At 45.6% G+C, this 22830-nt stretch overlaps 1 protein-coding gene across 3 annotated transcripts in view; it reads left to right on the top strand.

Moving 5' to 3' along the window:
• LATS2 (large tumor suppressor kinase 2) overlaps positions 1-22830 on the top strand; it is a 105565-nt gene that overhangs the window by 72676 nt on the left and 10059 nt on the right. For all 3 annotated transcript variants that reach the window (XM_058547821.1, XM_058547822.1, XM_058547823.1), the window contains exons 3-4: positions 19281-19413; positions 20657-22077. In XM_058547821.1, coding sequence (XP_058403804.1) covers positions 19281-19413; positions 20657-22077 — 1554 coding nt within the window. The remainder of the gene's footprint in view (positions 1-19280; positions 19414-20656; positions 22078-22830) is intronic.

Here is a 22830-nt window from a genome sequence, read left to right as displayed (position 1 = left end):
TGACTGTGTGCACATGCATTTGGTGCCTGCACACGTGCTGGTCAGGGCCCAGCGGTCCTTCATGAGATGCTGACACTGAACAGCATGTGTACTTATAAGATTGATGCTCCCGTCCTTTCCTGAAGCACTTCAACGTGTTTTGTATGTTATATTCTATTTTCCTATTGATTTTTATTATTGAAAAAAATAGGAGTATAATTTTCTCAAAAGAGATTGGACCTAAGTGATCATAATAGCCATACCCAAGAGTTTAGTACTCCTTTAAGAACAGAAACACTTAAAGATACAATAATAATTTTGTAATCAAATATTAACATAACAAATATTTATTTGAGGGCCTGCAAAGTTGCAAGACTATGTAAAAAGGCACTACTTGCTCTTGAATATGCAGCCAAATTATGATAAATAAATGCAAAGTAAGTATTTTACTGTTGGGGTCATAATAGGAAAACTAGAATAACCTAATGGATTATACTGGAATGAAAACATGTTTATTTAGATTCTCAACTTGACCAATCACACGAGCAATCGATACTGGGATAATGTTCTCATTTTCTGAAGAAATATTGTTTCTTGGCATTTTGTTAAATCTCTGTTAATATTAATAATAATCTTACACATCTGTAAATTTAACTTTTCAGAAAACTTTCTCATCTTAACAGAAACTGAGTTTATTTGGGCAAAAGTCTAGGAGATCAGGCCATTCAAAGTTCAAGATAAAATAAATAGGTGGACATATTTTCCAGATTATACACTGCAGAAGAAGAAGAGTCAATTATCGGTTATCTATTGTGTAACACACCATCCCAGAGCTTTTAGTGGCTGAAAAATAACAATAATTTATTATTTATTATGATCCTCTGGGTTGGCTGGACTGTGCTGGGCAGCTCTGCTCCATGTGGGGTCTGCTGGGGTTCTGCTAGCTCATTTGGCTGCGAGCTCAGCTGGGGGGAACATCCGGGATGGCATCACTCACATGGCAGAACTGCAGCAGGGCAGGCTGGGACCGCTGAGGCTGGCCGGGTCTCTCTCACTGCCCAGGGACCCAAGGAGTGAAAATGGAAGCAGCCAGGCCTCTTGAGGGCTAGGCTCAGAACCGGCATGGCGTCACTTCCGCTTCGTCCCTTGGGAGCAAATCTCAGGCCGCCAAGATGCGAGGGGAGAGGAGACAGACTCCACCTCCCCGTGGAGCTGCAGCCCTGCATACAGGGATGGAGGAGTTGGTGTGCTTGTTTTTGGACACATGAATAGAAATCTAGGATTCAGGGCCCCTGAAACTGTGTGGGTGTGTGTAAACTGAAGTTTGGTATATTAAGTTTCTATGGAATTTGTTATACCTTTGTTCACCTATCTCCATAGTAGCAAAAGTAAAATCTTTAAAATTTTAGCAAACATCCCACAGAATCATGGACTTTTAGAGTTGACAGGAACTTTGGGATTACCTTGTGAATTCTTGCCCTCTCATTGGACTCAACTGTGATCTGGAGAATTTTTGTCATCTGCTCACAATTATGTAGCTAGATAATATAGGCAGTTTTATTATAATAGAATTTGACATATGCATAAGTATCCTTTTTTTATTTAATTAATTTTTTGTCGAGGTCACATTGGCTTATAACATATCAGGTGTACATCATTATATTTTGACTTCTGTGTAGACTACATTGTGTTCACCACCAAAAGTCTAGTTGCCATCTGTCACCGTACGAATGTGCCCCTTTACCCCTTTTCCACTCGCCCCTCCCCCCTTCCGCTCTGGTAACCACCAATCTGTTCTCTGTCTCTATGTGTGTGTTTGTTGTTGTTGTTGTTGTTTGAGGAAGATTGGCCCTGAGCTAACATCTGTTGCCAATCTTCCTTTTTTCCTTTTTCTCCCCAAAGCCCCAGTAGATAGTTGTCTGTCATAATTGTACATCCTTCTAGTTGCTCTGTGTGAGATGCCGCCTCAGCATGGCTTGACAAGCGGTGTGCAGGTCCACACCCAAGATCTGAACTGGGGAGCAGAGTGCACCAACCCAAGTGCTACATCACTGGGCCAGCCTCTGTTGTTGTTTTTAATTTCCACTTATGAGTGAAATCGTACGGTATTTGGCTTTCTCCATCTGACTTATTTCATTTAGCATAATACCCTCAAAGTCCATCCATGTTGTCGCAAATGGCAAGATTTTATCCTTTTTTATGGCTGAGTAACATTCCATTGTCCTTATATACCACATCTTCTTTATACATTCATCTATTGATGGGCACTTGGGTTGATTCCAAATCTTGGCTGTTGTGACTAAAGCTGCGATGAACATAGGGGTGCATACATCTTCTCAAAATAGTGTTTTTTTGTGTTCTTTGGATAAATACTCAAAAGTAGAACAGCTGGAACATATGGTGGTTCTATTTTTAATTTTTTGAGAGCTCTCCATACTGTTTTTCATAGTGGCTGCACCATTTTACATTCCTACCAGCAGTGGGAATCCTCCACAGCCTCTCCAACACTTGTTATTTCTTGTCTTTTTAATAAGAGCCATTCTGACGGGTGTGAGGTAATATCTCATTGTGGTTTTGATTTGCATTTCCCTATTAATTAATGATGTTGAACATCTTTTCATGTGCCTGTTGGTTATCTGTATGTCTTCTTTGGAAAAATGTCTGTTCAGATCTTTTGCCCATTTTTTGATCAGGTTGTTTGGTTTTTTGTTGTTGAGTTGTATGAGTTCTTTATATGTTTTGGAGATTAACTGCTTATCAGATATGTAATTTACAAATGTCTTCTCCCAAATGTTAGGTTCTCTTTTCGTTTTGTTGATGGTTCCCTTTGCTGTGCAGAAGCTTTTTAGTTTGATGTTGTTCCATTGGTCTATTTTTTCTTTTATTTCCCTTGCCTGAATAGACATGATATTCAAAAAGATACCATGTTTATGACCAATGTCAAAAGCATTCTGCCTATGTTTTCTTCTAGGAGTTTCATGGTTTCAGGTCTTACGTTCAAGTCCTTAATCCTTTTTGAATTAATTTTTGTGTGTGGTGTAAGATAGTGGTCCAGTTTTATTCTTTTGCATGTGGCTGTCCAGGTTTCCTAACACCATTTATTGAAGAGACTTCCCTTTGTCCGTTATATGTTCTTGGCTCCTTTGTCGAAAATTAGCTGTCCATAGATGTGTGGGTTTATTTCTGGGCTCTCGATTCTGTTCCATTGATCTGTGTGTCTGTTTTTGTACCAGTACCATGCTGTTTTGATTACTATAGCTTTGTAGTATATTTTGAAATTAAGGAGTGTGATACCTCCAGCATTGTTCTTTTTTCTCAGGATTGCTTTAGCTATTCAGGGTCTTTTGTTGTTCCACATAAATTTTAAGGTTCTTTGTTCTATTTTCTTGAAGAATGTCATTGGAACTTTGATAGAGATTGCATTGAATCTGTAGATTGTTTTAGGTAATATGGACATTTTAACTATGTTAATTCGTCCAATCCATGAGCACGGAGTATCTTTCCATTTCTTTGTGTCTTCTTTGATTTCTTTCAACAATGTTTTATAGTTTTCAGTGTATAGGTCTTTCGCCTCCTTGGTTAAATTTATTCCTAGATATTTTATTCTTTTTGTTGCAATTGTAGATGAGATTGTATTCTTTGTTTCTCTTTCTGCTGTTTTATTGTTAGTGTATAGAAATGCAACTGATTTTTGTATGTTGATTTTGTACCCTGCAACTATACTGTATTCATTTATTATTTCTAATAGGTTTTTGGTGGATTCTTTAGGGTTTTCTATGTATAAAATTATGACATTGGCAAATAGTGACAGTTTTACTTCTTCCTTTCCAATTTGGATCCCTTTTATTTCTTTTTCTTGCTTAATTGCTCTGGCTAGGACTTTCAATATGTTAAATAAGAGTGGCCAAAATGGACATCCTTGTCTTATTTCTGTTCTTAGAGGGATAGCTTTCAGTTTTTCACCATTGCGTATGATGTTAGCTGTCGGTTTGTCATATACGGTCTTTATTATGTTGAGATACTTTCCTTCTATACCCAATTTATTAAGTTTTGATCATAAATGGATGCTGTATCATGTCAAATGCTTTCTCTGCATGTATTGAGATGATCATGTGATTTTTATTCTTCATTTTGTTAATGTGGTATATCATGTTGATTGATTTGTGAATGTTGAACCATCCTTGCATCCCTGAGATAAATCCTGCTTGGTCATGGTGTATGATCCTTTTAATATATTGCTTTGTTTGGTTTGCTAATATTTTGTTGAGAATTTTTGCATCAGTGCTAACTTTCATTAGTGATATTGGCCTGTAGTGTTCTTTCTTTGTGTTGTGCTTGGCTGGTTTTGGTATCAGGGTAATGTTGGCCTTGTAGAATGAGTTAGGAGGTGTCCCCTCGTCTTCAGTTTTTTAGAAGAGTTTGAGAAGGATAAGTATTAAATCTTCTTAGAGTGCTTGGTGGAAGTCACTGGGGAAGCCACCTGGTCCTGGACTTTTGTTTTTTGGGAGGTTTTTGATTACTATTTCAATCTCCTTACTGGTGTTTGGTCTATTCAAATTCTCTATTTTTTCTTAACTCAGTTTGGGAAATTGTATGATTCTAAGAATTTACCCATTTCTTCTAGATTATCTAATTTGTTGGCATATAGTTTTTCATAGTATTCTTTTATAATCCTTTGTATTTATGTGCTATTTGTTGTAATTTCTCCTCTTTTATTTCTGATTTTATTTATGAGCCTTCTCTCTTTTTTTCTTGGGAAGTCTAGCTAAAGGTTTGTCGATTTTGTTTATCTTTTCAAAGAACCAGCTCTTAGTTTCATTGATCTTTTCTATTTTCTTTTTAGTCTCTATTTCATTTATTTTCTCTCTGATTTTTATTATTTCTTTCCTTCTACTAATTTGGAGCTTCATTTGTTCTTTTTCTAGTTCCTTTAGTTGTAAAGTTAGATTGTTTATTTGAGATTTTTCTTGTTTCTTGAGATAGGCCTGTATTGCTATAAACTTCCTTCTTGGCTTACAGCTAAGTAAGCTTACAGCTTAATTTCCTCTTACAGCTTTTGCTGTATCCCATAGATTTTGGTATGTCATACTTTCATTTTCATTTGTCTCCAGGTATTCTTTTATTTTTTGGATTTCTTTGTTCACCCAATAGTTGTTCAGTAGCATTTTGTTTAATATCCACATATTTGTGACTTTTCCAGTTTTCTTCTTGTGGTTGATTTCTATTTTCACATAGTTGTGGTCAGAACAGATGCTTGGTATTATTTCAGTCTTCTTAAATTTATTGATACTTGTTTTGTAGCCTAATATGTGATCTATCCTGGAGAATGTCCCATGTGCATTTGGAAAGAATGTATATTCTGCTGGTTTTGGATAGTATGTTCTGTTTATATCTAGTAAGTCCATCTGGTCTAATGTGTCATTTAAGGCCAATGTTTCCTTATTGATCTTCTGTTTGGATGATCTATCCATTGGTGTAAGTGGAGTGTTAAAGTCCCCTGCTATTATTGTGTTACTGTCAATTTCTCCTTTTATGTCTGTTAATAATTGCTTTATATAATTAGGTGCTTGTATGTTGTGCGTATAGATATTTACAAGTGTTATATCCTCTTGTTGGATTGTTCTCTTTATCATTATGTAGTGCCCTTCTTTGTCTGTTGTTACAGTTTTTGTTTTAAAGTCTATTTTGTCTGATATAAGTATTGCTACCTCAGCTTTCTTTTCATTTCCATTTGCATAGAATATCTTTTTCCATCCCTTCACTTTCAGTTTGTGAGTGTCTTTAGGTCTGAAGCGTGTCTCTTGTATGCAGCATATATATGGGTCTTGTTTTTTTATCCGTTTAGCTACCCTGTGTCTTTCAATGGGAGCATTTAGTCCATTGACATTTAAAGTAACTATTGATAAGTATGTACTTATTGCCATTTTGTTACTTTTTTTCTGGATGTTTTTGTAGTTCTCTATTTCCTTCTTCGCTTGCTCTCTTTCACTGCGATTTGATGGCATTCTGTAGTGTTATGTTTGGGTTCCTTTCTCTTTATTTTTTTGTGTATTTGTTATAGGTTTTTGGTTTGTGATTACCATGAGGTTCATAAATAATAACTTATGTAAATAGCAATCTATATTAAGTTGATGGTCTCTTAAGTATGACCTCTTACTAAAAGCCTTGCACTTTTACTACCCCAACACACGTTTTATGTTTTTGACATCATATTTTACCTCTTTTATTTTTGTGTATCCCTTAATCTCATATCATAGATATAGATGATTTTAGTACTTTTGTCTTTTGACCTTCATACTAACTTTATAGGTGGTCAATCCACTACCTTTACTGTGTATTTACCTTTACCAGTGATCTTTTTTCTTTGATAATTTTCTTATTCCTATTTGTGGCCTTTTCTTTTCCACTTAAATAAGTTTCTTTAACATTTTTTGTAAGGCCGGTTTAGTGGTGATGAACTCCTTTAGTTTTTGATTGTCTGGAAAACTCTTTCTCTCTCCTTCCATTCTGAATGATAACCCGGCTGGGGAGATTATTCTCGGTTGCAGGTTTTTTCTTTCAGCACTTTGAATATATCGTGCCACTCTGTTCTGCCATGTGAAGTTTTGGCTGAGAAGTCAGCTGATAGCCACCTGAGGTTTCCTTTGTATGTAACTTGTTGCTTTTCTCTTACAGCTTTTAGGATTCTCTATCTTTAATTTTTGACATTTTAATTATAATGTGTCTTGCTCTGGGCCTCTTTGGGTTCATCTTGTTTGGTGCTCTTTGTGCTTCCTGTACCTGGATGTCTGTTTCCTTCCCCAGGTTATGGAAGTTTTCAGCTATTATTTCCTCAAATAAGTTTTCTGCCCCTTTGTGTTTCTCCTGTCCTTCTGGGACACCTATAATGCAAATGTTAGTATGCTTGACGTTGTCCCAGAGGTCCCTTAGGCTGTCCTCATTCTTTTTAATTCTTTTTTTCCTTTTTCTGTTTAGCTTGGGTGATTTCCTCACCTCTTTCTTCCAGATCATTGATCTGTCCTTCTGTGTCATCTACTCTGCCATTGATTCCCTCTAGTGAATTTTTCATTTCCATTATGATATTCTTCAGCTCTGATTGGTTTTTTTGTGTGTGTGTGAGGAAGATCAGCCCTGAGCTAACATCCGTGCCGATCCTCCTCTTTTTGCTGAGGAAGACCAGCCCTGAGCTAACATCTATTGCCAGTCCTCCTGTTTTTTTCCCCTTTTTCTCCCAAAGCCCCAGTAGATAGCTGTATGTCATAGCTGCATGTCCTGCTAGTTGCTGTATTTGGGACGCCGCCTCAGCATGGCCTGACAAGCAGTGCATCAGTGCACGCCTGGGATCCAAACCTGGGCCGCCAGTAGCAAAACATGCACACTCAACTGCGAAGCCACGGGGCTGGCCCCTGACTGGTTCTTTGTATATATTCCAATTCTTGTTGAAGTTCTCACTTTTTCTGTATTTTTCTCCCCAGATCAGTGAGCATCCTTATGACTATTAGTTTGTATTCTTTATCGGGTAGATTGTTTATCTCTGTTTCATTTAGTTCTTTTTCGGAGGATTTGTCCTGTTCTTTTATTTGGAACATATTCCTTTGTCTCCTCATTTTGCCTACTTCCTTGTGCTTATTTCTATGTATTAGGTAGATCAGCTATGTCTCCCCATCTTGGAAATGTGGCTTTTGCGTAGGAAACGTCTTATGGGGCCCAGGAGCATGCTCCCTTCTCATCACCTGTGCCAAATATTCCAGGGGTGTCCCCTGTGTGGGCTGTGTGTGCCTTTCTGTTGTGGTGGGGTTGCTATTTCAAGTGTGCAGGTAGGCTGGGCTGGCCCTCAGGCTAGCTGGTTATTAGGCCCAGCTGCATGCAGCTGCAATGGGTATATTACTGGGTGGGGCAAGCCCCAGCATGGCTGGCTGCAAGGTCTGGTAGCACACAGCTACCACAGTTTTGCTGGTAAGCAAGTCAGGCCCCCAATGTGCTGGTTGCTAGGCCTGGGGGCACACAACTGCTGCAGGCCAGGCCTCCAGTATGGCTGGCTGCACAGCCCTGCAGCATTCGGTTTCCTCAGATGCATTGGTTGGGGGGAGGGCAGGCTTTAGATGAAACCAGCTGTGTGGCACGCAGCTGTTGTCAGCTTGCTTTTGGGTGGGGCAGACCTCTGGCGAGAATTGGCTACGTGCGGCCCTGCAGTGTGCAGCTGCCTGAGGAGCAGTGATGGGCAGGGCAGGCCCCAGGCACCACAGTGCACAACCGTTACAGGTGTTGGTGGGTCAGGCAGATCCCTGTGTGGCAGCTTGCGAGGCTGAGTGGTGCAAGTCTGCTGTAGGCTTGCTGGTGGCAGGGCCAGTCCCAGAGCAGGCTGCCTGCCTGGGCTGAGCTCAGTTGCTTTGGGTGCTCTAGTGGGCGGGCAGTCCCCTGCACCAACAGGCTAGAGGAAGGATTCCAGTGGTGCCTTCCAGCATCTGTGTCAGCACAACTGAACTAGGTCACAATAATGGCTGCCATTGTCTCAGTCCCTGTGGGGTGAACCCAGCCACCTCCTGCCTCTCTGTGATGCGCTCTGAGCTTAGTAAGTGAGTCTCTTTTACCAATGGACTACGCCCTTCTCTATCTGGTGTTTTTGTGCTGGTTTCTGGGTCAGGTGAGTCTGTCACTGGGCCCTTAAAGAGCAGGTTTTCCTTTCCCTGAAGTTCTATAGTTTTCCTGGGCTATTCCCCATTGGTTTTCAAAGCCAGGTATTGGGGATCTCATCTCGCATGTGCTGTGTCTAAGGGCTGGGATGCCTAATGTGGAGCTTAAATCCCCTGCTCCTTCGGGAAAAGCTCTGTACCTTTGAGACTGTTCCTGACTGTGAGGCACCACAGTTGTGGCGTGGTTTTCTCCTCAGCGGGGCTGTGTCTTTGCCTCTTGCACTCCTCTCTGTGTTGTCCCCTGTGGTGGAGGTTCTTTTCATCCAGTTTCCAGGTCTTTCTCAGATGAAGTTGTTCCAAAGGTAGGTGTAGGTTTGTTGTGTCTGTGGGAGGAGGCGAGTTCAGGATCCTCCTATGCCACCATCTTCCAAACCCATCAGAGAACCACCATTATTGCATAAGTGTTCCTATTGTCTTTTCCTCTTTAACAAAAGGAAATCGTAAATTTCAGCAGAAAAAATTGACAAGTTTTTTTTCTCATATTCTAATCAAGCCCGTGTTCATAGACGTAATTCATTTGTATATAGTTACGATAATAAGAGACATGACATTTTGTACATGAGCATTTTTTCACGTGGTTTACACTATTGCAAGATGCATGTTTTGTTCTCTGCTGCATACTCAGTGTCAAGAACAGTAGTAGATGCTCAGTAAATATTTGTCAAATAAAGGAATTGTGGTCATAGAAAATATTTGATACTTATTAACCAATATTCACCTAAAAGGAGTCTTATGGTTTATATTGCCACCAAAAATATATGACGGGAAATATGAAATATGATGTAAGATCAAAAATATATGACTTATAATTATTTTATTTTGGTGCTAACAGTATTTACAAAATGCACAATAGTTACAAAATTTATTAATGTTTCTTGATCATTGGCAAGGTTGAAAATTTTTCGTTTGTTTAATTTTAGGCCAAATTTCTTTTTTCTTTTTTTAATAATTTTATTTATTTATTTATTTCCCCCGCAAAGCCCCAGTAGATAGTTGTATGTCATAGCTGCACATCCATCTAGTTGCTGTATGTGGGACATGGCCTCAGCATGGCCGGAGAAGCAGTGCGTCGGTGTGCACCTGGGATCCGAACCCGGGCTGCCAGCAGCGGAGCGTGCACACTTAACTGCTAAGCCACGGGGCTGCCCCAGGCCAAATTTCTTCTTCATTCCCTACCGACAAGTTACTTAAAAATATTTTTTTGCCCTCAAAAATGCTAAGCAGTTACCCTACCTAATGTCACTTAGTGTATAAATACCTTAAGGTATAGGTGCCATGGCTTCATCCAGCAAGACTTTAAGAGGCCACCACCAGGGGTTGAAGAATATTAGTTGCACTAATGTGAAGTAATAATTCATTTCCTGTTCATGCATACACATTTAAAATTCAAAGGTTACTTCCATTTTTTCTTCACCTTATTTTTCCAGCCATCATTAGAGCAGACACACAAAAAGAAGCTTTTAAGAGCCCATGTAGAACTGTTTTCATTCTCTTTGGGAAACACATAGAATGCAAAGAATGGTGGGTGGCTGGGTTGGCTGGGCTGGCTTATGATTCACATACATTCCGCCCAAGGCCTATGTTTCTGATTAAGACTCGACAGCTGGGGCAGGATGCACTGAAACACTGTGTTCCACTGTGTCTCCAGAAGAACTCCTGGAAGCGCTTCATTCAGGGCACGCAGTGCAGCAGCAAACCCTGCGGAAGCCTGTGTGCTCTTGAGTGATACCTCCTGCTGCCCCAGGGAGCAGTTTTCAGCTTCCCTCTCCACCTGGACACCCTTCCACGCTGGACTGTAGCTCAGTGTAGACCCTTCAGAAATACTGTGCTCCTTGGTTCTTTGTTTTCCTTCTCTGTTCTCTTCAAGGAATCTAGTCTTTTGGATTAGATTTCTTTTTAAGGTGAAGAGGAATACCGCCCAATTTAAAGCTGGCTGTGCTGTCGTCTTTTTCCTTGACAAGCTGAGAAGGTGCCCGTTCATTTCAGGAGGGGGTGGCAGGCCCTCAGAAGCTGTGAAGCTGTTGCTCCTCCCAGACAGCAGTGCCCAGGGGCCGTGGGGTCTCAGCCTCTTCAGCTGAGCCATGGCCAGAGACTCTTTTCCTCCTTTTTAACTTTGAACCTAAATTGATACTGTCTATGAGAAAGGCCGAGAGGCAGGCAGATGCAGACAGACAACAGGCCCACATAGACCCAATGAGGCCAAACTTCTACACTTCTGGTTTTTCTGCCAAAACTCATTGTTGGAATGTTAAAATGTTGAGATATGGCTTTGCTAACGTTTGAAAAATGCTTCCTTTACCATAAGGAAGGGGATAGGGAGAGGATCTCCATAGGAAATTCCTTCCTTCGTACATAATAACTTTTCGCTGAATTTAAATTACTCTCAGTCCTGTGTTGATGTCTGTAAAATAGTTAGCTGTATAGAATGTGAGAACCTAACTTCTGCCTTCCTATGAGTTATGAATCATTAATTGCAGGAGCGTGACTAGGTTTGCCACAGCTCTTCTCCCTAGGACCTCGAGCGGTGGAGAAAATGCACCCATTCGAGGGTGACCAGGTCAGGAGAATGAAGGGAGGTGGGTGCACACCTGACTAGATTGCAGCCTTTACCTCAGGCCAAGGCAGATGCTGCTTCTGGATGTTTTAGGAGCCACGGAACAGCAAAGCTGATCTCCGGTCCTTCCTCGTGCTGGTTGGCGGGCTTCCTGCTCTGTGCGGGCGGCAGGGCTTTCAGGGGCCTGCGACAGCTGGAGAGCTGGTCGCTCATCAAGGCTGCCGGGCAGGAGGCTCACTGAGGGGCCGGAGCTGGACCAGGCAAAGGGGATGTTTGACGGTGATACAGCTCCAACAGAGGTCTCGGCTGATCGCACGGCAAGCTCTGTAACTGGGGTGCAGACCAACCTGAGATTCTGCCAGGGCGGTGGGAGGGCAGTTCGGCTACATGCCCCACACCTCACCCACTTGGCCATTTTGTTAAACTGCCTCATTGCAGTCCTTTTCATATCAGACAACATAAGGGCAAATCCCCCGTTTTCCAGAATTTATTGTGGCTAGAACCACTTTTAAGTTATCAACAATTTGTTGATAAAATGTAAGAAGAGAAATCTCTCAAGAGAGTTACCTAAGGTGAATGCTTTTGCCTTCACAGCATCCAGAATCTTTCACCACTCTAGTCTAGGTAAAGCTGACAAAAAATGCTTCTCGATTGGATGTGGGATGTGAAGGAAATCTCAAAGTCAGGATGCTTCCAAGGTTGGCAGAATGGAGTTGTCGTTTACTGAGATGGGAAGCCTGGAAGCAGTGGGTGGGGTGAAGTTAGGAGTTTGGGTTGCACATGTTGAGTCTTATTACCATTGCAATAGGTGGCATAAAGTAGTCACTGATGAAGCTAGTTTGAACACTGGAGGTATCTTGTTCCAAATGTAGTACACCTCATATGATGGCTTCAACTCCAGCACAGGTGACTGTCTAGAAGAGAAGGCTGGCTTATGGACATGGTGACCAAGTTCCTAACGGATCAGCATAACTTTTGTAGGAGACATTAAGCAATCCTAAATGAAGCTTTCTAGAGCACCGTAGGAAAATTCAATTCTACAGAAAGCTTTAGGAGAATTCAATTGTATGGAAGATTTTCTTGGTGCATGTTGATAGGTGACATAAAGTTATCACAGTCTTATTAACCCACTGTATTGCTCGGTGTTAGACTGTTAATAATGGGTAAGTGCTAATCAATACATTAGACACACAGCAGGACAACTTTCAGATTTTGTAAACCTCTGTAGAGGAGGCTCACCTGAAGAATGGCCCTGGTGTGCAAATTGGGTAATAGAGTAATACTTACTTGGGGAAATAGTTTGATTTTTTGTTTTGACTATTTGTTTGTTTTAAATTCCCTTGAGGCTGTGTTTTGGTGCATCCCTCATTTGTGCCTATGTCCATCCTCTCACACACCAGTAGGCAGCCCACCCAGCAGAACCCACAGCATCTTCTGTCTCACTCTCTACTTGTAGCTCTTTCCTCCTGTTATTGATCCAGGTCAGAGTTTCATCCAGTCAATTCTGTCACTTCCTCGTTGAACAAATAGATACCTGTTCATCACTCTCTAGTGTTAGACACTGGAACAGACACCTGCCTGTCCTTCCCCTTAAACTGTGGCTACGCCCCTGCTGTAGGGCAGGGCTGCCTCCTGTTCTTCACATCTTAGCACCCACAGAAGAAGATAATAGTTATGTGGCAGCCTGAGGCGAACTGGAAGAGATTGGAGGTGTCCCTTGAGGCTTGGTGAAAAGAACTCATTACATTTCTTTTTATAATTATGGTAAGAAGAATAAAATATAAAGCATTAGAAATATTAAATATTGAGGGCCGGCCCCGTGGCTTAGCCGTTAAGTGCGCGCGCTCCACTGCTGGCGACCCGGCTTCGGATCCCAGGCACACACTGACGCACCGCTTCTCCGGCCATGCTGAGGCCGCGTTCCACATACAGCTACTGGAAAGATGTGCAACTATGACATACAACTATCTACTGGGGCTTTGGGGGAAAAAATAAGTAAATAAATAAATTGTTTAAAAAAAAACAAATATTAAATATTGAATCTGTATAAAATCTACAAATATATTCTTTATGTTCTTTACCAGAAACACTTAAGATACGTCTGTGAACTCTAAGAGTTAACCCTTAAATGGTGCTGTTTTGAAACACGCCATTATCTCCTTTAACCCAGGGAGCAGCCCTATCAGTGAGGAAACAAACCCTCAAAGTGGGTGAATAATGGCTGAAGGTTCCACAGCTACTGAGTGGCAGAGGGGAGGTGTGGTGCCAGGCGTTTGGCCTCCACGTCCAGGCTCTGTACCACTCTGCCGTCCTGCTGCCTTTTCTGGATCAGGTGCTATGCTTGGAATGGCCGCCTGCAATTTTAGATCAGCACTTTCAAATGACGACCTCGATGTATTCTTGAGAAAGGGAGGTGAGTGGCCGAGCTCCTCCGCTTAGTTCCAAGGCCCCGAAGCTGAGCTCCAGCCTCCTCTCCCCTCGCCTCTCCCCATGCCAGCCTCGTCCATGCCCCTGACTGAGCACTTGTCTTTGTGCCTATGCACGCGCTTTTCTCTCAACCAGAAGGCGCTAGCTGCCTTCCCAGTCCTCCTGGTCCTGGTGTGGCCTTGGGCACCCCTGCCACAGGCTTGCTCACACCTGGCACACGTGTCTGGCCACGGCAGTCACAGTAAGTGCAGGGGTGTGGCTGCTTTCCGGTACCTCCGTCTCATCCTCCCGGCAGCTTGTCCGGGAGAGGTGCTGCCAGGTGCCTGTGAGCTTTCACTCCTTGTTGCTGGTTGTCTGGGAGGCTGTGGGTGAACCTCCAGGTGTTTCCAGGGCCTTTGTTGGGGTCTCTTCCTTGGGTAAGAGTCCATTTGGTCTCTATCACCTGATATGCGGAGAGTGGGGAAAGAATGCACCTCACAGCTGAGCCAGCTTCACAAATGTGACCATCCTGGGCGGTTCTGTGGCAGAGCCTCACAGACAGAGGAGTCTTGTGGGTAGAGGTGGCAAGACTATTCTGTCAGTCGGGGAGAGCGTGGGGAATGAAGCTAGAGTGACTTTCTACGACTTGCTTAAGGTCATCTCTTTATTTGTCAGTTCTCAAGCTCTAGGTTTAGTTAGAAACTACATAATTTCCAGTAGTTTCCATTTTTACTTTGATTTTCATCAAAATCAGTTCTTTTCCATTTAGATTTTATAGTGAAGATTGGATTCATGATCAGCTTTTGACCATATCAGCTTCTTTTTTTTTTTTTTTAAAGATTTTATTTATTTATTTATTCCCCCCCAAAGCCCCAGTAGACAGTTGTATGTCATAGCTGCACATCCTTCTAGTTGGTGTATGTGGGACGCGGCCTCAGCATGGCCAGAGAAGCAGTTGTCGGTGCGCGCCCGGGATCCGAACCCGGGCCGCCAGCAGCAGAGCGCGCGCACTTAACCGCTAAGCCACGGGGCCGGCCCAACCATATCAGCTTCTACCCATTTTAGCTTCCATGCTGTGAATTTTGAGTGGCCACTATTTCTACCATGTCCAAGTCTCTGAGCCCCCAGCTTTGAATTTTGTGTAGAAGAGTCACTCTTCTGTCAAGTTTAGTCACCAGTAATCCCTCTGATATGCACTTTCAGCTGTTAGTTACATCTTGTGTTCTGTTTTTTTCTTCCAGTAATTTTCATTATGAATTTGATAACAGACTGATCAATGGTTTTTGTTTCTTAATTAGTCCATTGGAAATTGATGAGCAATTTTGTGAAATGGACAGTCGAGATGAAACAAATAGACAGGGAGTGGGGAGGGGAAGGGGCAGTCGGACAGACAGAAATGGGAGGGCGCCGTGATGCTCAGACACCCTTGAGGTCCAGAGGCAGACGCTGTGGTCTGGATGTCTCAGGAATCCCCTCATGGCTGCTGGCTGCCCTAGTGGCAGCCCTGACTTGTCTGGGCACCGTGAGCCCCTCTTCGCTCCAGCTTCCATGGCAGTGGCTTCTGGGTGGGGAAATCTCACCTGTTTCCCCTTGAGCTCAGGGGAAGCTACATTCTGCAGTGAAGGAGGGCAGGGAGGGACAGGTGGCCCACTGGCCAAGGGGCTCGCTGCGCCAGCTTCCTCTCAGATCTGCCTTGGAGGGCAAGGCTTCCCACGGAGCCCTCAGTGAAAGGTATTCACTGAAGGGAAGGTGTGGGGCAGTAGCTACACAGTCGGTCAGGTCCTTGTGATTAGTTGGAAGATGATAGGTTCTTTGTTTTCACAGCTTCTGTGAGTGAGGTGGTCCTTGTGTGGGCGGGTGTGGGCTTTTGCTCTGTCACCGCCTGGGTCCCAGGCATGCCACATCACTTTAAGGCTGGCCTCATTAGTTTACCCCCTTACTCCCTCAGTTTTTACTTTGTTTCCTTTTCTCTATTACAGATATGTTATTAACCTTTCTAGTTTGATTTAAAAGGTATTTGTTACCCAAGGTACTAGGGAAACCAAAATTAGTAAGGTCCTACCCCTGTGCTCACTGGGTTCCTGGCCCAGTAGGGAGACTTTAAATGCCCTGGGACAGGGGGTAATGGGAGCACAAGATACAGGTAAGTGCAGGGAGGGGAGAGGGGGGAGGAAGAGGAGACAGTCTAGAAGCCCACGGGTTGCTGCAGGAGAAAGGGACAAGGAGGGCTGACATGCAGAAGCCCGTGCAAAATGCTTAGAGGTTTAAAACACCTGGGATGTAACTATGCCAACATGCGAGCACATACCACCCAGGAAGAGTGCCTAAGCTGTGGGGCAGAATTTGAGTGCCCCAGAAGTACTGTGTAAAGCACCCTCGGCCCCACCGTAATCCCTGACTTGTGCCTGGAAGGCAGCTGACCTTTTGGGTAGAGGCCTCCATTGTCCAGGTGGCCAAGCCCAGCGCCTGGACACTGTGTGGGGATGCTCCAGGCGGCAGCTGCACCCCTCTCTCTGCCCCTCTCCTCCGAGCAGGTTTGGAGTCACTTCTCGCAGTGACACTCCAAGCTACTGGCCTGACGTCTGGGGCTGGAGTCACACAGAGCCTCCCAGGGTCGCACGGCAGCCCTTCAGGAGGCAGGTTGTGCTGCTCAAGGAGTCACGTGCTGCCGCCGGCCGTTCAGGCCTGTTAACAGCCCGTGGCAGATGGGAGACTGGGTTGTGTATTCCTGATGGATTTGGAAATGATTCTGGATTTCCTTCAGCTTTGAAGACATAGCTCCGTGTCTGTGTATAGCAGCGTCTTCTGAGAGCTAGTGTATAGAAACAACGTGTTTGCTAAGTGAGGGGGCTGTGGATTACTTGAAGGTGTTATTTGATAAACAAGCTGGCTCGTTAGTGTGGTTAGGTTTATGATCTGAAGTATCCTTGTGAACACGAGTCATTATCTGTGATCTCCGCATGTTGATTTTCTGGGTAGAGTTCCTAGATTTGAAGCACAGTAAGCGTACAGATCTGGACGTTGTAGGTGCCCAGTAAACAGGGAGAGAGTTTGAATCCGTACATGTTTTGACGTGGTCGACCCTGGAGTTGGCACTTTCCTGACATTTAGAAGGTACCGAAGTAATGGACACGTCTAGCACTTCACCCCGAGGGAGACAGGAGCTGGTGGTCACGTTCCAGACAATGCAGATTGAACAGTTAGTGCTGATGGAAGAGCTTGTGGTTTAGGGCCGAGTCCTACTGGCATAATTTTCTAATGGGTGCCAAAAGCTCCAGAGTGATCCCGATGAGATGCAGCCTTATACCGTGTCTTTCTCCAAGCTGTCTAGAGTTCTTTGCAGACATGATCTCATCGCATAACATAGCTGTGAAGTAGGGAGGTTGAAATATTACCTCCCATCTACAGGTAAGGCATTGAAGTGTTCACTTCTAAACCTCTGCTGTCTCTCTCAACAGCTCCTCCAGATTTTAAACACTTGCCCTTTCTGTCAATCCAAGTGCTGCTTTTAAAAAAACAGCTCTGTTCTTATTACCATTTCTCAATCTGCATGAGAAGCTGTCACTTCATGTCCCTCCACCCCGGATGCAGTCTCCTCACACACACTCCAGGCGAACCCTCTGCCTGCCTGGCCTGCGCTCCAGTGTCCCCTCCCCAAGTGTTGGATCTCAGGCTGCCTTTCCTTGCCCCTCCACTGCCTTGCAGTGTCTCACACTTGCAGCACTACAAATGTAGGCACAGGTTACAGCCAAGTACAACCAGCACGTCTTGTCCTACCACTCAGCTGGAATATGGCCAAGAATGGAAAATTTGATTTTAATATTATATAATCCAGTGAATATTAAGCACTTAAGTTGTTCCAGTTACTGTGTTGGTTGGATGGATGTAGCTGTGGGCGACGTGGAGTTTCAGGCCCTGCCAGATTCTCCCAGTCCTAAGGGAGGAGACAGACACAGAGTCTGATCAAGGTCACAGGTGCATGATGCCCTGTCCTGGGGACAGCGGGGACCCAGTGGGGCCTGGTCAGCTCCAGGTTGGCCTTGAGAAACTCCTAGGTAGGAAGGCAGGGAGAGTAGGTCCATTCCCAGCACTGGGACAACTGCCATGTTTCTCCAGAGTGGCTCTTTGCTGACACGGCCACTGTCTTCCTGCAGCAGAACAGCCCTGAGCTGCCTTCTCATCATCCTGAGGTCTTCCTGCCTCCTCACCCCTTTGCTTCTCTCCTGTTTGAGTTATAGGAGTCTCCTTTTCAGTGTTCTCCCACCCTTATGCCCTCAGACCCCCTCTCATCTCTTGTTTCCACCCTCTTTCTTCTGCATCTTCAATTTCCTCCTCCCTGCTTGCCTGCCCTGTGACCTTCAAACACTCAGTGCTCCTTCTGTAGAATCCCCTTTTGCTGCTGCTACCTGTTTCATCCTCTTCTGCGGGAGACTGCCTCTGTGGTCTTCTTCCCCTCTCCTCGTCCTGCCTGTTTGCTCACAGCTCTGCAGAGCTGGCCCTCAGGCGCCTGAGCCACAGCCCTCACAGCCCTGTCTGCCTCTTTTGTCCCCCGTCCACTCCTGCCTGCTTTGTCTTCCCCACCTGACAGTGCCTCCAGCTCTGCTGATCGTCTCTCTGCCCCACATTGATCTTCTATTGACCTATGTCCCTGCTGGAAAGCTTCCACGACTGCCTTCAAATAGGGGCAAAACCCCGGGATACTCAGGCCCCAGACCCCAGTCTGGGTCCATCTTCGCTGTCTCCTCATGCTTCTGCCTGCTGCCTGCCATCCAGCCCATTCTCCCCCTCAAGGGGCTACTTGGACTGTTCTACCTGCCAAGAATGCCTTTTCCCTACTGGGCTCTCCATCTGCCCGAATTCTGTGTGTCCTTGAAGAGCCAGCTGTGCTGCTATCTCTTCCATGAACAGTCGCTGGTGCCCTCTCCCTCGGCAGAAGGGATCTGTCTCCTCTGATCCTCGTCCACTTTACCAGCATCTCCCCATGGTGGTCACCAGTTTCCGTCCTGTGTTCATCCCACAGACAGTTTTAAGGGGCCTGTCCTGTGCCGGGCATTACTCCAAGGGCTCCCGGAGTGCCTGTCTTCTCTTTCTCCCACTAGATCAGGGCCCTAACCGCAAGTCCCCTACAGATGTAAGCAGCACAGGCATTGTAAAAACAGCAGGCATTTGGTAAGCTTTTCATAAATGACCGGCACCCCTCCCCTCCCCTGGGGCTGGTCCCCTGGTCCAGCCGCAGCAGTGTTAGCCTGGCATTAAAGTCAGGTTCTCTGATTTCAACCCTTCCTCACGTTCAACTTTTCTAGTTTTAGGTGTATCTGCAGACCAGGGTTTATCAGTCCAGTCACAACAGTTTTCTAAGGAGAAGCAGGACTTAAGATTCTTTCAGGTCCACTGTCAGAATTCCTGTATGGTCGTGACACTGAAGAGTGTGGTTTAGTGTTAACCTCTGGTCATTAGGCAGCTGAGGACATGTAGCCAGCTGTGCTCATTCTGAGACTGTCTGCAGCGTGTTGCAGGACCCCGGCGGTCACAGAGAGGCGGACATCACAGCAGTCAGGTGCAGAGCGAGAATGGAAGTCTCTGGTGATGTGTTTTAAGATGACATGCACACACTCCTCCCATCCAAGTGTCTTTGTGCTTCCCTCCAGGAGATGGCGGGCAGAGCTCTCAAGCAGACCGGCAGCAGAAGTATTGAAGCCGCCCTGGAGTACATCAGTAAGATGGGCTACCTGGACCCGAGGAATGAGCAGATTGTGCGAGTCATTAAGCAGACTTCCCCAGGTGAGCTCAGCCCCGCCGCATGGTGAGTGAAGGTGATTTGTGATTTAAAAACATAAAACAGTCTGCAGGAAGGGAGGTCCAGTGTGGCCATGGTCAGCAGATTGTCTCTTGGCACGTTGCCTCCTTCTGGTGATGGGTGAACTGAGCCTGCTCTGCTCTGACATTCGGGCCCTGGCGCAAGAGGCAGCAGGTGTAGATCATGGGACTTACCCGAGTGCCTCCGTCCCTCCCCCACCTGAAATAACCTGGGATACTTCCTACCTGGGGATGTTTGTGTACTAGATGTGTTTTGTTTTATGAAAGATTGAAAAATTCACTGGATATTAAAATTAGGCAACCCAGCAGAATGAGAGTAAAATTGTTTTTACTTTGCCTGGGGCCTGTGGGGCGGGGGAGTGGTCTTTGAAAAGGGAGGTTTAACTGTAGCCTCTGAGAGCAGGCTGCCCAGTGGAGGCCTTGGGCAGTGGTACTGGGAAAGCCCACCTCGGTGTCCCCTGGGAAGGGCCAGAGTCACCAGCATCAAACGCTCCCTCTTGCTGGCTGTCAGCAAATGTTCTTAGTACCTGAGGCCCGGGTGTGGTAAGGGATTCATGATATTTAGCAAAAGAAGTTCTCCCTATTTTGTGGAAGACCTTGGATAAAACCTACTTCATCTGTTGGGTGAGAAAATTGCACGGGCTTTGTAGGTTGTATCTTCCTTGTTAAGGGGACACAAAATTTCTGTTTTCTTCTTGATAGAGGGAATTTCCTTAAACAGTGCCCGGCCAGCCTCCATGTCAAGATTCTTAGCGTTGCAGGGCTGTCTCAGAGCACAACAGCAAGGGAGACACAGGCCGCCGTAGGTGATGAATTTCCTCTACGTTTGCCTTTGATGTGCCTGATGCTTATTCTTGGCCCAGGAAAACAAAGCCACTGTTTGGCTGTGACTTCTGCTTGATACAATGGCTGTAGAGGGCCTTGGCTCTGCCAGGTGTTCCCGTGAGGGGTGTCCGATGGGCAGGGCAGGGCCTTTTGACTCAGAAGGTCCCCCGGATCTGCCCACAGCAGAATTCGGCCTGTGTCAGACAGCCTTTAGTTATGGAAGAGCCTGTGCAGTAGTGTCAGTCCGAAGGACGTTGCCGGTGTGAGGAATTAGACTGGAAGTGCCAGACCAGCTGAGCAGATCCCCTCTCCTGCCGTGTACCCCTCTGCCCTCTCTGCTGTCTTCCCCTTTAACGCCATCTTCCGTTTCTCTCCTTTGCAGGAAAGGGAATCGCACCAAGTGCTGTGCCACGGAGGCCGAGCTTTGAGGGAACAGGCGACCCTTTCCCGCCCTACCATGCGATGAGCGGGGCAGCCTACGAGGGCACCAGCACACTGGAGGAAGTGCCTCGGCAGTACGTGGACTTTCTCTTTGTTGGAGCGAGCCCTCACAGTGTGCCTGGCGGCCATCAGCACCAGCCCAAAGGCCATGCTGCGAACCTGGAGGCCACAGGCATGAATTTCCCTGGGACCAGTCCCGGCATCCAGGCCCTGCCACTGCAAGGGCCACACTACAGGCCACATCTGCTGGTGCCGGGGGAGCCCCTGGGCTACGGCGTCCAGCGCAGCCCCTCCTTCCAGAACAAGACGCCGCAGGAGGCAGGAGTGTTCTCAAACCTGGCTGCCAAGGGCCCGGCGACGCAGCCAGGGGCCGGCCATGCATTCCAGCCAGCGGGAGCAGCGACTGGTCTGTACGTGCCACACCCACACCATAAGCAAGCCCACCAGATGCACATGATGGGCTCTCGGGGCCAGGTGTTTGCAAGCGACAGCGCCCCCCCGAGTCTGCTTGCTCCCTCTAGAAACAGCCTCAACGTGGATCTGTATGACGTGAGCAGCCCTCCTGCCCAGCAGTGGCAGTCGTCTACCTTGTCCCGCCGCGACTCTCTTCAGAAGCCGGGCCTGGAGGCGCCGCCCCGCCAGCACGTGGCTTTCCTGCCCGAAGGCCCTGTCCCCAGCAGAACCAACTCCTTCAACAACCACCAGCAGCAAGGGGCCGTGCCCCTCCGGGCAGGAGTGCCCAGCAAACCGGAGCCTGCCATGCCCTCCCCCAACACCATCACGGCCGTGACGGCCGCCCACATCCTGCACCCAGTGAAGAGTGTAAGGGTGATGAGGCCTGAGCCCCAGACGGCCGTGGGGCCCTCCCACCCAGCCTGGGTGCCGGCGCCCCCCCCAGGGGTGGAGAGTCTGGACTCCAAGGACGAGCACCCTCTGCCCTTGGGGGGCGCCACTGCGTACCCGCTGGACGTTGAGTACGGCAGCCCGGAGATGAGGTGCCCGCCCCCGCCGTACCCGAAGCACCTGTTGCTTCAGAGCAAGTCCGAGCAGTATGACATGGACAGCCTGTGTGTGGGGATGGAGCAGGGCCTCCGAGGGGGCCAGGCCGCGGAGCCCACCGAGAGGAACAAGAGCCACAAAAACGCCAAAGGGGAGAAAATGGGGAAGGATAAAAAGCAGATCCAGACTTCTCCTGTTCCTGTTCGGAAAAACAGCCGAGATGAAGAGAAGAGAGAATCTCGCATCAAGAGTTACTCGCCATACGCGTTTAAGTTCTTCATGGAGCAGCACGTGGAAAATGTCATAAAAACCTACCAACAGAAGGTCAACCGGAGGTTGCAGCTGGAACAAGAAATGGCGAAAGTAATTTCTCATTTCATTCTTACCCTTGGCCCTGGCTCTTTCCTAGGGGATCTCAGCAAAATCCCTATGTTGTTTCTGCTTTATGCACCCTTATTACAAACCGTTTGTCTCACGGGGCAACAGTCTGGTTATGGGGCAAACAACCTGGAGAAATTACAAATGTTGCAACCTCCCTTTCCTTTTCACCCGACTCTGCAGGGGGTCGGTGATAGCTATGCTTGATGTAGCCAACAGGTAAATTACCAAATCGATTTTTATGGTGTGTCCTTACTCATTAACAAAGTTCATCAAATTTTACTAACTAGTAATAAAACATTTTGAAACAGTGTAAACCAAGTTTCAGGTTTCATAAATTGAAATTGTGGAATTTATAAAGAAAAATATATCTAGTAGTGATTCATTTATCTTTCAAGTCTGTAATTAGCAAATAATGTTTTAAATGTACTTAGTTGACACTAAACTGCTAGAGAAGGTAATTAATGAAATTGTTTAAATTAAAGTGTTACTGTAAATTTAAATCACACAAAGCCAATAATTTCAAATTCTAAAAATCATAGTTGTGCTCTTACTTTCTGCTGTCCCATTTTCATTGGCTTTTTTCTTTTCTATTTTCCTTCAACTATTAAAATATTAAATTGCTCCTAGAATTCCAGGAATTTTGTGGTTCCCTTTTCCACAGATTTTTATTTATAGAGGTTTCCTTTAGATTTTAGAGCCTAAACTCACCTATTTTGTTTTCCCTTTGGATTCCAG

The sequence above is a fragment of the Diceros bicornis genome, chromosome 9 (genome assembly GCF_020826845.1).
Source record: "Diceros bicornis minor isolate mBicDic1 chromosome 9, mDicBic1.mat.cur, whole genome shotgun sequence".
Taxonomy (NCBI): domain Eukaryota; kingdom Metazoa; phylum Chordata; class Mammalia; order Perissodactyla; family Rhinocerotidae; genus Diceros; species Diceros bicornis.
The sequence above is the reverse complement of the archived record's forward strand: the minus strand, read 5'-3'. Positions and strand labels throughout refer to the sequence as shown.